This window comes from Aplidium turbinatum, chromosome 12, assembly GCF_918807975.1.
Source record: "Aplidium turbinatum chromosome 12, kaAplTurb1.1, whole genome shotgun sequence".
NCBI lineage: Eukaryota > Metazoa > Chordata > Ascidiacea > Aplousobranchia > Polyclinidae > Aplidium > Aplidium turbinatum.
This window is the reverse complement of record NC_137483.1, coordinates 18336220-18357734: the sequence shown is the minus strand read 5'-3', so window position 1 is coordinate 18357734 and position 21515 is coordinate 18336220. Positions and strand designations below refer to the sequence as shown.

The 21515-nt window shown below is 38.5% G+C and overlaps 1 protein-coding gene across 1 annotated transcript; it reads left to right on the top strand.

Annotated features, from left to right (window-relative positions):
* Nucleotides 1-1857: 1857 nt before the first annotated feature.
* Nucleotides 1858-21132, top strand: LOC145780502 (transcription termination factor 2-like). Its single transcript, XM_082592120.1, has 17 exons — nucleotides 1858-2349; nucleotides 2765-2854; nucleotides 3084-3227; nucleotides 3420-3552; nucleotides 6366-6441; nucleotides 7154-7260; nucleotides 7786-7848; nucleotides 9372-9506; nucleotides 11401-11563; nucleotides 13099-13198; nucleotides 13624-13775; nucleotides 14031-14155; nucleotides 14519-14642; nucleotides 14855-15032; nucleotides 18787-18891; nucleotides 19106-19198; nucleotides 20608-21132. Exons 1-17 carry the CDS (start codon nucleotides 1903-1905, stop codon nucleotides 20713-20715), a joined length of 2343 nt encoding a protein of 780 aa, XP_082448246.1. The 5' UTR covers nucleotides 1858-1902; the 3' UTR covers nucleotides 20716-21132.
* The last annotated feature ends 383 nt before the right edge of the window (nucleotides 21133-21515 follow it).

The following is a 21515-nucleotide window of genomic DNA, read 5'->3' as shown; positions in this document are numbered from 1 at the left end:
TGCCCGATATGAATTACAAACTTTTAATTTTTCCCCAATTCATGAATCACCCTATTGCATAGTACGGTATCCTATTTCAATTGTCAACTATAGACCCTGCTGTTTGACTTGGCCCCTTCTACTCTGTTTATGACTGCTTGTTTAAAATTGAACATTTGTAAAGTGTTTCCTTATTCATATTGTTCAATTTTAGTTGCAAAAAAGAGCAGTGCAAATTATGTGTTCTACCTTTATCTGAAAAGGGCGTAGAAGGCCTTTATTGCTAAAATTTTTGAGCATCACTTCAACAAAATACATGCCACCCAACAGGTCTGTGATAAAATAGCAAAAATGAAGTTCTTTCCTTACCATTTAGACGTATAGAAGTTGTGGCCCATTTGACCCCACAGCTGATGGGGTCAAATGGGCCACACCTACCCCAGCTTAGCATATCTTTTTATGTTTAAAACATGTCTGGTTTGTTCGAATTCATTACTGCAAAGTCACTGCAGTTAGAAGCCTCAAATTTTATCAGAGTAATCTTACATATATGAGTGAAAACCAACAGTAGTTTTGTTGCACTGTCATACTTGTTGCGGGAGATACAGGACTCCAAAGTTTGCAAAAAATACGTTCGCATGTGTAGAAAGGGCTACTTTCAAAGAAATGTAACTCAAATTTGCAACACACTACATTTCTATCAAATACATGTCTGAAATCAGTGGGAAAATGTCTACCAAACTTTCCAGTTTCAGCACTGTAGCTCATTTCAATCTGAAGATATGATCCTTCAAAAACGCTATAAAATGAGATGAAAACGACTAATTTGCGGGGGTGCAAAAGTTTGGGGGGTATAAATTTTAAACGAAAAGTGATGAAGAGCTAAAATGTTACATATGTTGCTTAATTATGTCTACCAACATTCCGATAAAGTTTGAGCAAAATCTGAGAGGGTCGGGTGGGAACTTTTTTGGTGTTTTGACACGGAATGACCCTTTTGTAAGTTTTTAATTTTTCTGAAAAATGTCTTATTTCATTGCTGAAAGGTGTAATGCTCTGTGGTAAATATTTTTTTTTTAAATTTTATCATCGGTTTTATGTGGCATTCAAAAAACTGAAAAAGTGTACCGTTTGACCCCGCATGACCCTAGGCAGTTCTGAATTGCCCATCCCCAGATAATTGTATCCTTGCTATTGTTTATGTGTTCTTTGGTTTTACGGATACTCTTATTTTTGGCTAATCAGATATCTTTCTAGTATCGTAAGGTACTTCTTTGAGTACGTTACAGAGCCTACAGGTACTGATTTTAGTTTATTAAAATGATTGGAACTATTTTGTCGTATGACCCCCAGAGAAGATTTGGTTTCATAAGGGATGAAGAGAAAAAAGAAAGCTATTATTTTGGAAGAAATAGCATTGCTGATGCGCATTTGCAACTGAAACCTGGTAATTATGTTAAATTTGACTTGCTCAAAGTTGCTGACAAAAATCCAGTCGCTGTTCGCATTTTTGCTCACAAGCCTCAAGACATCCCAAAAGATAGTAGATGCTCTTCTGATCATGTCAATGCTGTTGTTTTATGGTTTGATGTACAAAAAAGGTTTGGGTTCGTGTCTTGTCAAGCCGGATCAGCTTTCCTTCATATATCGGAGCTCAAAAAGATTGGCTTGTCTTTTGTAAAGCGTGGACAGCATCTCAAGGTCAGATTAGTGGAAAGTAAAAGTCATGGAAATCCTGCTGCAGTAGATATAATTGTGACAGAATCTAGTGTTTTCACAGATTGTTGTTCTGCTATGCCTAGTACCGCCAATGGTTTTAAATCAGCTGGGCACCTCACTCATAACACTAACCCAGCTTCCCACAAACATGATGAGATGCAAAAAAGTATTCATACGTTAAAACAAATCAATACTCAGACTTCAATGCAATCTAAAGTTAATAGTACTTCACAACACAAATCTGGAACCCATCAACATAAAGCCTTCCCATTAAGACCAGTCCCTGCAGACAAATCTTCAAGTCCTGAGTGTGCCAAAATAGAAAAACAGATTCAGACAAAAATTGGCCTCTTAAAAACTTTAAATACCCACAAATTGCCAGATGGAGGCAAGCGACTCCAAGAACAAATCAAAGATCTCCAAGCAAAACTCCATAGCATGAATTTGCTTGAGATAAAAAGTGAGCCCTCTGAAACAAAGCCGGACTTTTCTAGCAAATCTTTTTGTAAGGTTCAAAACAACAGCAATAACAAAGAAAACCATCATGACATTGTCAAGTATGCTCAAGCCCAGGATGATTTCTACAAAAACTTGGATGACAAATATTATGGAGGGAGAATGACAAGTAAAAAAATCGACATCGTTAAAAAGGTGTGTATTAATTGTTAACTATTATTTGGTTTATGAAATGTTTCATGTTAATTTTATCTCTACGTATTAAAAAGCCTGCCTTTAAAGTTGATAATGTTGATGTCATGTACAATTGTATATACAGTATTGTAATTTTTTAAACATTGCAAGCATTGCAGAATTTGTTGTTTCTCGGCAGCCAATTGTTGAGCTTCAGCAAAAACCAAATGATAGATCACATTGAGAAAATATAGCAAAATTTGTAACTTCAACAACGGTACGGTAACAGTCATTGTAGATTTATTTGCTCTTCTTCAGTGAAAAATTAAGATACACAAAGTTGTTGAAATGTAGAAAAGGAAACTTTGTTGATCTTGTTATACTAAGAATTCTTGCAAGTTATAAAATCATGGCATGAAAGTGGCATTCTGTTCAGGTGACCAGTGAAGCAATTGAAAAGCTCCACACAGCTTTGGAAACATGCCCTTCACCTGATGCTGAGCTAACTGATCCAGACGGCTTGTTGGTAATTCTCCTATATTCAAAATTTACCTACCAGATCTTTTTTGAGATTAGATTGAAAATGGTAAAATCTAAATGGTAAAATCTACATTTTGATTACTGTAGCTTTTTCTTCTGCTAATGCTTATTTATAGAATATTATGTACAGCTGTTTGATGAACGTAAGCTATGATTTTGTTGTAACTAATGCTGTTTAAATATCTTCATTCTTCATTATGGTACTGTTTTTTCAGATAAATTTAATGACCCATCAGCGACAAGCATTGGCGTGGCTTGTATGGCGTGAGAAGCAGTCTGTGAGTGGCGGCATACTTGCTGATGACATGGGGCTTGGAAAGACTTTAACAATGATTGCTTTAATACTGAAACAAGCACCAGTAAGAAATGAACTTTAACATAATTATCTTTTTAAGTCTAACATTTATTTATTGTGAAAAGCCTCCATGCAAATCTTCAGCTAACTTTGAAGATTTTCATGTGTGAATGTCAAGTTATCTATATTCTTTCCTTGTGCTCATGACACACCACAACGGCATGTACATCATTGTTAATGTGATGAAACTTTGCAGAACTCGAATGTCGAAGATGTAGCTAAAGACTCTGAAGATCGTGTGGTTGTGAAAACAGAAAAAGTTGATGAAGATGGTGCTGGACTGAAATTAACGTCTGAAAAATCGGAAGATGATTCAAACACGGAAGATGGTAGTTTTCCTGCTGATATTTTTGTATTTCAAAATATGAATAATTGTTCAGCAATTTACAAATCTAGTTAGTGGAATGTTTAGCTTTCAAATAACTTTAAGATTCTCCATGTGGTTATTTATGAAGCTGAAAGATAGCTAACATTTATGACCTTTAATCTTTCTGAATGTTTCAGTAGCCTATTCTGAGATTAAAGGTTCCTAATTGATTGTCAATGAAATTCATCAAAAATTAGCAAAGCATATCATAAGAATTATATTTCTATAGTGTAACTCAAGTCTCAAATCGTTTATGCATATCTCAGGCCTTGCATGTATCTCATGTGGTGCAATGGATATTACTTTCCATTTTCTTTTTTTTTATAGAAATGTTTTTAGCTTCTTATCCTGAGCAGTACACATACTCAGTATCTACAAACTATAATGTTGTAGTCATAGGCGCCGACTTTTATTTTTGCACGGGGTGGCGGATAGCACAATATGGCAACCTAAACACTTTCAAACTGCATGTTTTTGTTTGATTTTTACTAAGCGTGTTTCGTAGATGCAATTGTGTTTTCACACCTGATTTGTAGCTCGATAATTTACAAAGCAACTTTAAAACAAAGCACAGGAGGTATGTCGTGAATTTTATTGTTGCGTTGCTGCTCTGACAATTAACATTTGGCAAAAGTATTTTTGCAAACAGCAGCTCTGTCAATCTAACTGTTAATCAACTGGTCAAGTTGTCATGGTAGATCGCAAGTAGGTTTTTATGCGCCTGAGTGCACTAAACGATCGCTCCGCCTTGCAGGTGGTGGAAGGCAACGATAAGTATATTTTCACAATGCAGACCACGTTTGGAAGCATTAATGAAGTTGTTTCATTGCTTTCAAATAGATCAAGCAGTTGCAAATCAGACAGAATGCTCTACCTTTGCATCTATCGTAATGTAGCCACGGGAATTCGCTCCCCACGATTTTTGATAGCTTCTCCCTTCAACAGCGATTATCCTGCTTGTGCTAACGCCTTTTGGCAGTGGCACACTTTCGTTTCGTTCAGGCGTTTGATCACTTTCATGCTGGCTCAAATCCTGACTAGATGCAACAAAAAATGACTCAATGGAGGGCTGCAATTTTGAACACTTTTTCGGTGGCATCTTTAAGCAGAATAAAACTGGAATGTCGGCGAAAACTTTTACTGGACGACTTTTCGTAATTTTTTTTTATGATGTAACAAGCAACTCCTATGTCAGACCAATAAATTCCCGCCTCACAGTTTGTCACGCATTGACACGTAATATTACTGCATGAAGTAGATAACAAAGTAGAAATTAAAGCATGAAGTAGATGACAGTACACTCCAATAATAATTGAAATCGGAAAATAATTCAAAATGCAAAATCTTGAGCAATTGAAAAAGGTTGCTTTTATTATTGGGAATTGGCAGGGGGTGTAGCTTTCCTCGAATAGAATCATGTAAACGTGTAAATTTGCAGAACGTTAAAACTGCTACTTTACTAAGTGCACTTTTTAAATAAAACTTAAAAAGTTTCGAAAATTGCACTTTTTTAATGAAATTTGAAAATAGATATTCATTTAGGGGGTGAAGCTATCAATCATCGAGATAATTTTATTTCCAAGTATTTTATAGCTGGCATAATTTATAGCGATATTATGAGCAGTTTAAAAATTTTCAAAAAATATTTTTGAAGGACGCAATGGAAAGATCGTATTTTATTGATTAATAAATCCCATTGTAAACCTAACAAATGTAACAATGACTTATGACAAGTAACAAATAAAACGATCGCAACAACAAGGAAAAAACTCATAGCCACGTGTTGCGTAATCTTCACGTAGCTTGCTTGATGTTACGCGAGTATCATGCTTGTGACAAAAACAATCATTTTCTTCGCAATACTATACTGTACATATTGGTTCACCTCTTGCTTTACGTTGACTTGAAGCTAAAACCAATGATCAAAAAAAGATTTAAACGTCCGTTTAAATTACATTTATTTGCAGCAAGTAATGTAACCTAAACGGGGTGGCTGCCACCCCGCCACAGGGGTTACGGGGTGGCGTGGCCACCCCGTAACCCCGTAAGTCGGCGCCAGTGGTTGTAGTGATCGATATAATCTTATCTAGTGCAGGTTGCCTCAAAAACCACAACTCATAAAAATTAATAGATTTGGTCATCTGGACGGGTGGCTACAGGTGCACAAATGCTCCGTAAAACGTGCACGCTAAAAAACAAAGCTCAATGATGGTTGGTAACTCATATCAGGGATGGATCCAGCCTCGGAGATGCAGCCAGGGATGGATCCAGCCTCGGAGAAAGTGTGCATGAAAAATCAAGTCTTAAAAACAAGCATGAATAAAAAACACTTATGATATAACAAAATTCAAGAACGTGATTAAATTTTGGGAAATATTCTAAAGTTTAAAAACATGAGCAGTACAAAACACATGATTATTTCCATTGATACACATTCCATAATCTACACAGCATCAATTCGTTACATGCTGAATGCTTATATAAAATGCTATGATCTATCAAAATATAAAGTAATACTAGTATATCTTAATCTCATTAGTTTATTAAAATAATACATAATAGCAGTTTGAAACTTTTTTGGGGGGTGTGCACCCCCACCCCCCCCCTGGATCCATCCTTGACTCATATAGCATTTAACTGTGTACGTATCGAAGACATGCATTGATTAGAACCGAAGTGATGAATGCAAATCAGAGACTCACAGTCATAATACTTCTATGTATCCCTGATGCAATTACCAAGAACTTACTAGTTTTTTCAATGTTATTTTTGTAGTCATCCAATCTGAGTCAACCCTCGTTGTTGCACCAGCTTCTCTCATTTATCACTGGGAGAAAGAAATCCGCAACAGGTAATTATTAGAGTAATGAATGAAATAAACTATGTTGTACTTCACTGGCAAATTCAGCCGCCCAAGCTGTCTTACACCACGCTTGTCCTGCAATATCGGGTTCGGGAAGTAGGCTTTTGGTTGATCTTACTTTAATATAAAAGCATGGCAAAAAATAGATGGCTTTTGTTATTTTTTCCTTTCAAGGTGAACCAGGAGTGTGTATTGTCCACTTTTGAATAATCGGGCGCTTGATACACCGAAATCATCTTGGTCCATGGGGAGTATGTGCTATCAACAGCTGCCATGAGAAAAGATGTGCTGACAATACTCTTGTGTCATTTCACTGCAGTTTTATGTTGACTTTATTAAAGCATGTTGCTAGAACATTTCTAATGGCACTCATTTAACTTCTGTCGTATCTTTCATGCTTTTGCAAGTACACGAACCACCGTGCACTTCGTCCTTTAGCCCACAAAATGTACCACTATTTGCATCACGTCAAGATCGCAAGAAGCTGAAACAATGCAAAAAACACCTTTTGCTCATAGAGGTTATACAAACAACTTTCTTCAGCCCAATTTTGCTTTGCTGGCTGTAATCCACACGTTACGCCGTGCACTCTCCTGTAATCTACATTTGATATGATGCAGTGTCTTCTACAGTGAACTGTAGAGAATGATTCAGGAATTTTTAAATATATTTCAACAACTTCAGTTCACACTGGTTGCAGATGCAAGAGAGGTCTTCTCAGCATCCATCTTTATCACGGCAGTGCTCGAGAGGAGAACGGGAAGAAGCTGGCTGAGTTTGATGTTGTCATCACTACTTATGATTTAGGTTTGTTGCTTGTTCAATGAATACCGAATAAAGTAACAATTGTTCGGTAACCTTTGATTATATTCGACCTGTTGTAGAGGATGCGGGAAATTGGGTAGATTAGATAAGTAAATTTACCACATTAATTAAACACTTATTTCGTAATGAGGTTGGAACATCCTATAGAAACTTTACAATGTAGATAATTGACGACCTGTTTTAGCCTGATGCTGCGAGTTCGCTGTGGTAATAGCGGTTTGCACTAGATTTCGGAACACAGTCCCCGCGTCATAGCACATGGCTAAGTCGCAGCATCAGGCTAAAACGGGTCGTTAATATCTACATTGTGAAGTAAGCAACGATTATGCTGCTAAAAGCGAAACTCAATCGATTGCAACTTATAAAAAATACCGGAAACTGCCCCGAATGACGTCATTTTAGCGCTGAATTATAAACTTGAAAGTTTATAAAACCTCGCTTAACTTATGTGCTGTGTTGACTAGCTATTGGTATTGTTGTTTATCATTATTTTTCCAATTTCCTCAGTGAGAAGATGCATGCCAAAAGAAAAGCCGGTTGCTGGTTCAACGGATGAAAAGCCCGGCAAAGGTGAGTATCAACATTTTATTTGTTCTATGATTGTGAGAGCAAAGTAGATCCCTGTGGAATATGTGGCAAGAGAGTGATGAGAAATTCAATGCAATGCAAGGAATGTGGAAAGTGGGTACATGCAAGATGTGCTAATGTCAAGAGAGCCGCAACAAGATTGGCGAAGTGTTTTGTTTGTGGGAAATGCAGTAAAGGAAGGAATGAAGTGTAAGGCCATGATGATGAGTTCTGCCATGGCATCGAAACAGTGACAGACTTCTGTTATCTGGGTGATCGGATAAATGGAAGTGGTGGATGTGAAGCAGCGGTGACAACAAGGGCAAGATTGGGCTGGGCAAAGTTCAGGGAATGTGGGGAAATGTTGTATGGCAGAAAATTCTCACTAAGGATGAAAGGGAAAGTATATCGGAGCTGTGTGCGGCCTGCAATGCTATATGGTAGCGAGACATGGATATTGAGAGAGAGTGAACTGGCAATCCTGAGAAGAACAGAAAGGTCAATGGTGAGAGCAATGTGTGGGGTGAAAACGAGAAGGGAAAAAAGGACTGAAGAATTGTTGGATATGCTAGAGATGAGAGAGACCATAGACCAACTGGCAAGGGCAAATGGAGTAAGATGGTATGGACATGTGATAAGGAGGGAGGAAGGAAGTTTTCTTAGAAAGGCACTAGATCTAAAGGTGGATGGGAAGAGGAAACGCGGTCGTCCAAGAAGAACGTGGAAACAACAAGTGAAGGATGAATTTAAAAAAGTCGGACTAAAGGAGGAAGATGCAAGGGACAGGGTGAAATGGAGAAAAGGGATTAAAACAATTGCTGCGCGGAAACAATCGGCCACCCCCACTAGTGGGGAACAAACCGACGATGGATTATGATGATGATGATGATATACGTTATGGAACGTTTAGACAACAAGCGTTTCTTTACATCGATGGAACCAGCAGTTGGTGCACATGCCTGATCTTCACGAAAGATAATTTTACGACCGCTTGAGGCGTGGATGGATCTTTGGCCATGTAAACAGAAACAGCTGTGTTAGATACATTCTAAACACGTTGATTATTATTATCCGATTGTATCTGTTTTTTTTTTATATAGAAGTGCATTGATCATTGATTGATCACAGATATGATATGCGTTGGTCTCAACGTCTTCATATTACAGGCTGTTTGAAACCTGAGTGAAACATTAAAACGCTGAAGAAAAGTTTAGACGATTTTGCTCTTCGTGCGTTAAGGTTGATTTTGGTGCCCTGCACTGAATCTTCTCTTCACGTGCAGCAGTCGTGGATGTGCCAACAGCTGTGTCGTCAATTTATGCAAATTTTTAGTGGGATAAAAAACGTTTTTGTTTCAATCAAATCGCAGTTGTGGAGTTCATACGTTACTACCCGTTCTATAGCATATGGGGTATCCTTGCATCATTCAGACCCACAATAGTGAAACTTTACCAACCTTTCAGCTGAACTGTTAACTTGTGAAGTTAACTGCTAACTTTGTCATGATGTTTTATCCGAAATTTCAGCAAGAGAACAAGCATTGTTTTCAATCAAATGGCGAAGAATCATCTTGGACGAAGCCCACCAGATACGGAACTATAAAAGTCAAACTTCCGCAGCGGCATGCTTGCTGAACGCAGAGTCCCGCTGGGCTTTGTCAGGTAACATTTTCCCACAACAAACAAAATGATAAATATGAACACACATACAGTGAACATCATGTGATGTCACATCTTTCGCTCTGTATGTGTTTTTTAAATATTGTCCAAACATACGATACAATCCACTAATCCAGTCAATATAGGAAGTTCTTGCCGAAAATAGCATAATTTTCAGAAAGAACGGCAGTCAGCAGTCAGCAGTGTCTGCCATCGACATTTGATATCCTTTTAAAATTTTCCTTTTTTTTATTTTAAACGTTTTTGTACACGTAAGCTGTTTGTAGACGGCTGAACAAACCTCGTCGGACTTGTGAAAATCTATGCTTGGTTTGTCAATAACTTTCATCTTGACCCTCAACTGTACTTGATTTGAAACAACACACAGTGCAATGCAATTACAGACGCAACATTACAGATAACTGGAAGCAAGGAAAGGTTGTGTATACAGTTATTGAGTCAGCTACTCTCATTTTGGCATGCCAGCATTAATTAAGTGTATTGCCAATATATAGCAGCTTGCTCTTGAGAGGTATCGAACAAGCCGGTACACGACAACTGGGCGAGACCAGGTGGGCGACGAGCCAAGTGGGCGACGGACCAAGTGGACGACGAGTCAAGTGGGCGACGAGCCAAGTGGGCGACGGTAGCGAAAGTTTAGTAGTGGTGACATATATAATTTATCTAGCTGCTTTGCGGCGTCACGGTTTATCGTGAAGCTTAAGAGAAACCCCTCAGAAAAGAGACAAACGAATGGCCAAAGAGTGGTTGAAGTCATCGAAGCTTGTCAGACGTCAGTCGTTATAACTGTTCTAAAACAGAATTCTGTTTTAGATCATAAAATATGACTTTTAATTTTTACTTAAAATACAATAATTGATTTGTGGAAGGGAGGCAATGAGAGTTCTCACGCTGAGTTTCACGAAGCATTGGAAGCAACGTTTTCATTATTTTTTGTTTTATCATAAAATATGACTTTTAATTTTACTTTGAAATACAATGATCGATTTGTGGAAGGGAGGCAATGAGAGTTTTCACGCTGAGTTTCACGAAGCATTGGAAGCAACATTTTCATTATTTTTTGTAGTCTAGTAATAGCGCTTGCTGTTTGATGTTAATTTGCATTGTGACATCATCTTGACACATTATTTTGCAACACACAATCCAGTCTCTGAATATTATAAACACTTGCGGTAGGTCACTAGGTCAGCCAGTGCTGCGATCTTAACTACTAAGTAGCTGGTTTGGTAGGTACATGCATTAGACATTTGAATTTTTGTAGTGATTTTCGAACAAAAAAAAATAAAATAAATTCTAATGCTTCGTGAAACTCAGCGTGAGAACTCTCATTGCCTCCCTTCCACAAATCAATTATTGTATTTTAAAGTAAAAATTAAAAGTCATATTTTATGATCTAAAACAGAAAATATGACTTTATAACGACTGACAAGCTTCGATGACTTCAACCACTATTCGTTTGTCTTTTTTCTGAGGGGTTTCTCTTAAGCTTCACGATAAACCGTGACGCCGCAAAGCAACTAGATAAATTATATGTCACCACCACTAAACTTTCGCTAACGTCGTCCACTTTGGCCGTCGCCCACTTGGCCCGTCTCCCACTTGGCTCGTCGCCCACCTGGTCTCGCCCAGTTGTCGTGTACCGCCAACAAGCGACATGTAGATGCTCTCATTACTTCGCAACATAGCAAGGAGATATATCCCTGGCTCGTGCATGCTTGGATGTAACAGTAATTCTAATAAAGTTAAAAAGATAATATGCTGCTGCTGCTCTAATTGTATTTCAAAATGTCCATGTCTGTAAATGATAATAATTTACATGGTATTTAAACCGATCGAAAAAATACTAAAAGCATTTTTATTTTCTCTCACCGTGCAGGCACCCCCGTTCAGAACCAAGAGACTGACATGTACGCCATGATTAAGTTCCTACGTTGTCGGCCATACGACGAGTACAAGCTGTGGAAGAACCAAGTCAGCAACAAGACTGTGCAGGGGCAGAGACGACTCAAGACTTTGGTTTCTAGTCTTGTTCTGCGCAGGTAAGAGGAGACGAGGTTTTATTTTATGCCGATTTTCGTGGATGTAAATGCTCACGTTCGTTCTGAATCATGTGGACAACAGTTTTGTTCCTTGATGTAAATTGTTTCATGTCAACCCATTTCTTCCTGCGTCAGTTTAAACTGACGGTGCAGAAGCATTAGTAAGCTTGAAATCCTTGTTTTTTTGCCGTTAGTTTAAACCAGTGGTTCCCAAACTTTTTCGGCTTGTGGCACACTAGAAAAATTATAAAATGCTTGCGGCACACTTATACAAGAGAAGAAAAGTTGCTTTAAAAAAAGTTATTTCCACGTGTTAATGGGATGGATGTGCTTGTTTATATGACTGAAACGAGGTTGCATTGTTGGCAAATATACCCGCATTTCATCGTCCATTCCAAGCAGTCTCTCTCGTTTACAGCTTTTAATTTCAGCCCAAACAAAAAAGCCATGTTCAAATAGCCATGAAGATGCAAATGGTAATATCATTTTGATTGCTTTTGCACCGATCATGGAATAGGATTTGAAAGCAGACAGCCAAAGCTCATCCAGGTTTTTTTGGGGAAACAACGTTTGAAAAAACGGGTCGTTTCGTAAATTAATGAGCTGTTCCTCTTCTGCAGAAAGATTGCTTGATTCATTGCTTCCAAATGGTGGAAAGTAATGTTGCAGTGCAAGCTGAAGTCCAGACAATGTGCTCATGATTTGCGGAATGCTTTCTTGTTTATGAGTTGATTTATTAAGAGCAAGAAACAAATCAAAGACTTTTTTCAAGACCCTTATTTTTCCCCTGCATTAAAGGATAACCATCAGAACAAACGCTTACGCAGTTACTCCATTTCAACTCAGAAAGCAAAATATTTTCATTTACCAATTTGAATATGTCTTCTCCTTTGGTTGTGCCCTTCATTTCGTTGCAAAACAAACATTCATTTACCAATGTTTCATTGCTTCATGAAATTATGTTATTTGACAACGGAACTCAAACTTCTTCTGGGGAAGCACTACCAAGCATTTCTTCAACAACAATGGCTAATGCTGGCTGATTCTGCATCCGTATGTGATTTTTTTACGTTTCGCCAACAAGTGTGCCACTTTGTAACTTGCAATCAATCCTTTTTCCTGCAGCTTGAGAAAGCTATTATTTCAAATATTTATACAGTACTTTTCCAAAATTCCAAAAAAATTCGCGGCACACTTGAGAATCTCTGGCGGCACACTTGTGTGCCGCGGCACACAGTTTGAGAATCACTGGTTTAAACTGACGCTACGAGGATATGGGTTAAATGTGTAAAAAAGTTTCCGGTCTACAAGTTCAAGAGAAAATGCGTGGCTACACTGGTTAGATGTCTGAAGTGTTAGTTTGTTTTTTTTTCAAGAAAAATTATACCAATGCTTGATGGTCTAAATTTTCAGTATAGATTATCCGACTCATTTTTATAAAACTTGGGTGGAAAAAATAAAGCAAATGCAGCGAGTTTTTACTGTTATCAAAATGTTAAGCTATGTTACTGTGACGTTAAAACTAAATTCTTCAGAGAAAAGAGCCAAAAGAATGCCGATGGAAAGCCTTTGATTTACCTGCCAGACAGACACTTCAAAACTCACTCCCTCAAGCTGAATGAAGTGGAGCGAGAGGTGGTTTAGTTATTATAATAATTTAAAATATAAACTTTTTTACGAGGCCCGTCTCTCACGAGACCACAGAGATATTCCTCTGAAGAGTGTGAAGTTAGCTGACCATTTCTTGCAACTAATACTGGTCATCCGCATTCTGCTCGATGTTTTTTATGAGTTGTTTCTTGGATAGGTATAGTCACCACTCACCGCCTTGGTATATGTTTGGTTATGTGACGTATGTATTTGCCACGTGCAACAAACGAAACAGGTTACAGGGAGCCGAAAACGTTCGGTCTATTACTTTTTGTGTCCAATTAAAGTTCTTTTCTGTTATGTTTCTGTTTGTTTTTTTCTGTTATGTTTGTGGGACAACAAAGTTAACTCTTTACCGAAGTTCTTAAAACATATATTGCAACACAACTTATACAAGATGTGCTTCTCAGGTGTACGACAAGTTGAAAACAGAATCGCAAATGAAATTTAGTAACTACGAGAAGACGAAAGACCAAGTTACCACAGAGCAAGATGCCAAGACCAGCAATGGTGCCACTCGACAGAAGCTATCAGCTACTCATCTCCTAGTCATGCTTCTGCGGTACGGTTCACTGCGGTTGAACTCTAAAAGGAAAACTCAAATCTTCGTTGTTTTATTGTGAATTGAGAAAAAGTACTTAATTTAGGCTGCTGCTATGTATTTGGTTGGTGAAATATAACTTACCTTTAATTTTAGAATACCAAACTATTTGTTTATGGCTGTTTTAAAAAGTTTAAAGAAATACTGCTAGCTTTGTTTTGTAATAAAACTTTTGATCTTTTTGTCACCTCACAATTATATCTTTACTCGTTTCAGCTTGAGGCAATGTTGCGGCCATCTTGCGTTGCTACGGAACAAATTTGATCCCGAATTGTTAGAGAAAGAAAAGCAAGAAGTGGCTGTTGAAGATTTGTTTCAGTCCCTGACGCTAGAAACCGGCGGTAGGAGCGAGCTATAAGTTTAACTTGTTAGCATTAAAACAAACCGCAATATTCCAACCGCTTCAGAATCTAGTTTCCATTTACAACTTCAACTTCTTTTTCTTTATAAACATGTTACCCAGCTTCTACAGTACTGGTAGTCGAACTGCTGAAATACTGGGATATTAATAAAAAAAAAAAAACATAGCCATACTGTAGATACTAAACTCATATTCAGCACACGTTTCGAAAGCTAGACTGTTTTCATCTTCAGTGCTATTAAATAGCTAAAAATCTTTATTTTTTTTATTAGATTGACCAGGTGTTTCCATCATTTTGGTTCTGAAGCTTGTTTCCGCTTGTAAAATTACTTATTTTTTACAGCGGCTAGCCCAAGAACTTTCTTACCTCAAGAGGACTACGCCAGCATGGACAAGGCAATGTACTTTGAGTCCAGTTCATCGAGTAGCAAGACCAAATTTGTCATGAATACTTTGCATAAGCTCAAGTATGATTTTGGAATGCATGTTTTGCTGACCTTTTCACAGTAATTATTCTACTCTTTTCTGGTTCAATCCGGTTTTAAGTTTGCCAAACATGTTATTCAACTAAGGGAAAACTCAACATTTCCAAACGGATACCAGGAAAGCCAAGCTTGCCCTCCTCTTTTGTACTGAATTAATTTTACGATTACGTAATACTTCCCATAATGCATTGCAGGTTTGAACAACCCGATGATAAATGCGTCATTATCAGCCAATGGACGAGCATGCTGAAAATACTTGCCATCCATCTTGACAAAGCCAAAATGAGTTATGGAGTCATTGACGGAAGCGTTTCTGCCAAAAAACGAATGGAAGTCGTTGATGAGTTCAATAGAAATCCCATAAAGCCGAAGGTTTGTTTCAAGAAATTATTTGCTTTGTTTTCCGTGGTCATGTTTCTAAGCAAGTCGAGCTGTAATAGACCACCCTGCATTCCCCTGCAACTGTTTGTCTGTGTCTTGTCTGTAGCAGCAATACACTGAAAAATGCAGTGTTGAAATTACTTGTACAGGTTGTCTATGTCTTGGGTCGCGAGCAAGGATGCCAGCGACAAATTTCCAATAAACTTAGATTGTGTGCTAAAAAAAACCCAGATGAGGCAAAAAAACCCAGGTCCAGAAAATATGTAGTAAAGCGGTTAAAAAAGGCAGTGGCTATTTGACCGGCTCCGGTCTTTGAATCTGAAACACTATTTAACCGGTCATGACGTCACTACATAAGCACTTTTTTCTTTTTCTCTTTCAAAGCAAAAGACGATAAGCGCCTTAAATTCAACACGTTTTCTTCAACTGAGTCCGTGGCGCATACGCAACGTCTCGGGTTGCCATTCTAGAGGGAAAGAGTTCGATACTATCCTGAAGCGTTCTTTTTTTTTTTAATTAACTAAATTTTGACCCCAAGTGCATTTTTGTCGTCAATTTTTAATTTGAGTAGCCTACAGCCTATTTTTTTAAATCTTTCCAAATGTGAGTAATAAAGTTAAGTTTTTTTAATTTGTGAATAAAAGAATAACAGTTAACCTCTCAAGTACATGTAGCTCCACACAGAGTGAAATGCCTTTTGACTCCTTTTTATTTCTTTAAAAGTAATATCTAAAAAGACATTATTGACCCAAAAAAAATGTCTAAAAAGACATTATGAAAAGCAACTATGGACAAAGGCCAGTGTTTCGATCTCCCGACCTCTTCAGCGTAGCGTAGTAAAGTGAAAGTGGAAAGTTGTCTTGAAGGGTTGGTTGAGATGATGATTTGAAACTTGACTGATTGTTGTGCGACAATGAGACTGGATTTAATTTTTAACTTCGGACTTCAGCGAAACGTACAGCCTATTAGAAGGAGTGATTTTTTCAGAGAATTTGTGCTAAGAAATGAAAGGAATTTGTTAAAAATAAAGACTAGAAAAAACTTTTTTAATTCGTTTTGAAACTTTTTTATTCACCTGTTGATTCATTCATATCAGTTTGTATCCTTTTGTAGTTAAAAAAAAAAAAAACGCTTCTGGATAGTATCGAACTCATTCCCTCTAGAATGGCAGCCCGAGACGTTACGTATGCGCCACGGACTCAGTTGAAGAAAACGTGTTGAATTTAAAACTTAAGGCGCTTATCGTCTTTTGCTTTGAAAGAAAAAAGTGCTTATGTAGTGACGTCATGGCCGGTCAAATAGTGTTTCAGATTCAAAGACCGGAGCCGGTCAAATAGCCACTGCCGTTAAAAAAACCTGCGTGCGCTTTCAGCACCATTTTTAAATCATTACACAGAAGCCTCAGAAAGCTACAAATAGTAACACGTAGCCTATATATATATAATTATGCAATAAAAAAAACAATGAAAACTATCAATACTACAAAAAAGTGCTCAATGCTAAGCAAAAAAGCAAAGCAGAGCAAATTAAATCAAATATAGTAATTAATAACTATATTTGATTTAATTATACAATATACATGCTTATGTTGGTATGGTAGTTAATATATATGTAATATAACTATATACAAAAACAAGAGCTTGGTAGGCCTATATGGGCTCACAGCAAAGATTTTGGTTCAAAATTACCTTTATGGTAAAGCGTCTAGCTAGCAAGGTTCAGTGCGTGTTTAACCAAAATTTCTAAAACTGACTAGACAAAACCAATAAGGTTAGTTTTGACTTTTGAACTAAACTTTTTGCTGTGTGAGTTGTAGACTGCGGCTGAGGAGAATCATCATGCCTGCTTACTGCTTGGTGTACAACTACGATAACTTGGTACTTAGCAATAAACCCTGCTTAGCCTTTTTCATTTGAACATAATGTTGAAAAGAATAACTCAAATTCACAATAAGTAAATGTTCAGTAACACAAATAGTTGTACTACTCCAATTTTTAGTCATCCACATTTTCATAAAGTTGGATCATTTCTTTAGCATCCTGTAGGCTACCTCACTGACTGCAGTAGCTGATGCAAAAAAACATTACTAGTAGGCTACCTTATCATTTTTGTGTTGCAGTGTGGACCATTTATCGAAGATCCCAGTGCCTTAATACCGTGCAAGCTCTGTACAAAGTTAAAAACCAAAAAAACCTAGATTTACCTAAATTTGAAATAAAAAAACTTAAAACCCAGATGTGGTCAAAAAAACCCAGATCTAGGTGGAAAAACCAAGGTCTGGCATCCTTGGTCGCGAGATGTTCGCCAAACTCAGTTTTTGGGAATCACTGCTGTAGCACTAAATAACTTTGTTCTAGCCTGAAAACCAAGAAGACACCTTGAGTCAGGACATGAAAACCCTCTCAGCTTATCACCAGAACTGGTGACTGAAACTCAGCGAGACCAAAACTGGCAGCAGCTTTCTACCTACACAATCGGGAAGCTGATCGTGAGCTACGTGTCCAGAATAATGGCAAAACTCTGTCCTTTTGCCCCGAACCAAGGTATCTTGGGGTGAAACTAGACAAATCTCTGACATACCGCCACCATTTGGTGTCACTGCGCAAGAAAATGACATCCCGCGCAGCGCTACTCAAGCGCCTGGCAGGCTCCAGCTGGGGGTCGAGGGTTGACACTTTGCGTATTGCAGCCTTAGCCCTTGTCTACTCTTCAGCAGAGCACTGTGCACCTGTTTGGTGCCGCAGTGCTCACTGCCACAACATCGCTCACTGCCCTGTGCACAGCGACCGGATGCCTGCGTCCCACATCATTGGACAATCTCCCCGTTCTCGCTGGCATCCAACTTACTGAGCTTCGTTGCGAAGAAGCCATTCTGTCTCTTGGCCGACGGTCACTGGAATCTAACCATTTTCTCCACTACAAGATCTCTTCTCCCCCAAAACCAGCACCCCGTCGGGCTTTTCCGCTCAACCATGCACCAATGGGGAATGGCCTCTTCCTCCTCCTGTTAATGTGGTGCCGAGGAACAGACCGCAGACCGGATCACCAATGACTGTACCAAGTACCATCTTCAAGCCTCCTAATGGAATGGAAGGTCTGCGCGTCTTGGATAATGAAACCAAAGACTGGCTGCTCTCTAGTAACCTTCCAGTGTTGTCCGGGAACATCGTGAGTCTGGGGTGGTAAAAGGATAGACACTCGGCCCCAGAGGCTTACACGACGACGACGACTGAAATTTTGCATTTTCCACAAACTTTCCTGAAGAAAACGGCACAAAGCTTATTGATCTTCGGGGAATCTCGGCGATATTTGATGTAGATTATCGAGTCCCCATATTCGGACATCATGACGGTTAAATTAGTCACTGATATGAAATAGATATCAATATTGTGCAATTCTTTTTCACTGCCATTTCATAGTTGGAGGATATAACTATAGTTTAAATTGGGGTCATTCTTTTTCAGAATTAACCTACTTTATAAAGATAATTTTTTTAATTCACTTTTTAGTTCACTTGCGCATGTACTTTACTTGCGCGTGGCGGTTGTCAACTGTAAAAAGATTCCACACAGACAAGTTTTACGTCATCGTTAGTGCTGTACGTTAGTTACCGATATGCATTGCATAGTCGTAAACCTTCCAGTTAGCATGGAGTTAAACTTACACGATTTGCAGTTCGAATGTTGGCTGTGTTGTGAGTGCTTACAGTCTAAACTTGATTTTCTACGGTGTTATTCTTATACAGATAATGCTTGTGTCGATACAAGCTGGTGGAGTTGGATTGAATCTCGTAGGCGGAAACCACCTCTTCCTCTTGGACATGCACTGGAATCCTGCTCTTGAGAAGCAGGTAAGAACATGCGCCATGATGAACCCTTTGCTCTGATCATACTACGTTTTGGAGTAGCCTAGTACAAAGTTTTTTTCAGCATTGGCCACATTCCAAGTGATCAGCTCATAACTACCTTCCTCAAATTATTATTTGAAACAGTTGTAGTTTATTGCGTGGGTGGGCAACATAAAGTCTCATGTTCAATTTTAATGTAAATCTTTTGTTCTTTCAGGCATTCGATCGAATATACAGAGTCGGCCAAAGTAAAGAAGTTTTTGTTCACAAATTTGTGGTTGAGGGAACAGTAGAGGAACAGATATTAAAGGTAAGGCACAATGTTACCATAACGCATATGTAGAACAGAGGCGATCTTATGTTAATACTCATCATTGTATGAAATCATGCTTTGGCTTCATACCGAAGTATTAACACCACACGGCGATTCGTTTTGGTTTGTAATCGCTAGGGCAAGGCACTCTTCGTCAAGTCGTAGCTTGACTAATGTCACTTTGAAATTGACCTCGTCTTTTCTACGTGTTTCTTCGAAACCCTTGCCGACTTCATAGCAGTGAACTTCATAGCTTACTCTTTCCTTCGCGTGGGTAACGCATTTAGTAGGCTAATTGTCGTCTGTCAGCCTTGAAATGATGCAAGGGCAGCGACTTCATTAACATGCAAGTGAAAGCGTGGCCCGGTGGTTTCATGTCTATCGTCATTCGCTGCTTTGTTTTACAATTAAGATAAAGCTGTCTGATTTCCAATTACACGGTCGAGTGGAAGGAGCTCTGATACAACGCTCAAGAGTGTGTACGTTTTCTTTGTTTGTCGTATCCATGTCATATCACGCCCGGTGGTTGAAGATTTAGATTAAGTGGACGGGAAGGCAAGAAAGCCAATCTTCGCGTTCACCTTCAAGTGTCTTAACAAAGACACAGTCGCATGCTCTTGAGCGGTGTCGAACCTGCGCCCCTTCGAACGTCGTTCCAGGGCTCTCACCAACGTCGTTCCACTCACTCACCATTATACGAGTAGGCTATATTACAGCAAGATGCAGCAAAATTTGTTAAGTTTTGGTATTACAATAAGAAAGAAAACGCCCAGGGAAAATTCACTTTCGCTCACAAGACACGCAAAAAATAAACCTAAAGAAAAAGGCCTAATGAAACTTCGCACAGCAGAAAATTTAGTGTACAAGTTTTCCGACTCTTGCCCAGAGCATTGTGACGCAAGAAGCCACACGACCTCGTTCGGTGGAAGTTAATCAGTTATGCGGCTTAAGCAGATACACGGCTCTTTGACTCTTTAAGCGCACGTCGTTGGTCTGATGAAAGCCTTAAAAAGCCTTCTAAACCGTAGCTATAGTTTTCGAATGGCGAAGAATTATCAAGATAAAGTGATTAAACATGACGATCGACGCTAAAACTGGTGTGTTCGCCGTGAAACTTCATTTGTCCGCCGAGATAGCTGCTCAGACCGTACACGTTTGTCCGCCGTCAACAAAAACGAATTTCGAGGCCTGCGACAATGTGTAGTGTGTACGACTAGCCGTATCTTAGGCAAGACACTTAATCCCATGATTACACGAAGACTGGCTTCCTTGCCTACTGTCCACTTAATCTCAATATTCAGCCACCGGGCGCTAGCCTGGATATGGCAAATTAACTGGGTGTTTTTTTTTTCAATCTAGCTCCATTACTTGATTGTAGGAATCTTGAACATTATATTTTTGTTTAGCTTCAAGAATCGAAGCTGGCAATGGCGAGAGCTGTGATGGACGGCGCTGCCACTGAGAGCAAAGTGAAGTTGACGCTAGCAGACATGAAAACGCTGTTTGGAATTTAGAAACGTCAAAAGCCGATGTGGTTCTGCAGTGGCTGTAACTTATGGAGAGTGGAAAGATTCTTTCTCAGCTCGAACGTTTTTTAAACTGCATAGCTGCCACTGTTTATTTGAATTGATGCATGGTCAGTTATTACGTTTCCACCCTTTTATCATGAAAGCATAGTCTTTTAGTCCTTCTAAGTACACTCAAACTGTAAGATCAATACGCCTTTTTTACGGAAAGATCGTTGTTACATGTAAACAGTGTTATGTTTTGATGTGAAATGATGATTCTTTTGCTCGCTTGTTGATTTCATGGACGCTGAGTAAGATCAGTGGTCAAGAAGGGATTAAAATTTACGCGAAAACGTTATGCAATCTAACTTCACATCACTGCAACTAACCTTCCGCTTTTTATTAGGGTAGTGCGGGGCAAGACTAGTCACATTTTGGTATTATTGTGTATATCTTCACATAAAGTTAAAAATGTTTCGATTTTTAGTGTTAAACAGTTATATTAAGGCTTCCTTAAACAAGATAGCAAAAAAAGTGAAATTTATTTTTAAGTTATGTTAATACAACATCATTTTTACGACAGAGTCAAATGACTGGTTTTGCCCCTAAGTAAGGGTAAAACAGGTCAGTGTTTTTTTGATGAAAGAAAGATTATATTTACACATACAAAGTGAAGCAACTGTGCTAAAATTGTCTTTAAGCAAGAAATTTAATTGCAAAAAACAACTTCAATAATGACAGCAATCATGGTTCATAGTCAAAAGTGTATATAATGCTCAAAAGCAGGTTAAATGACAAAATCCACA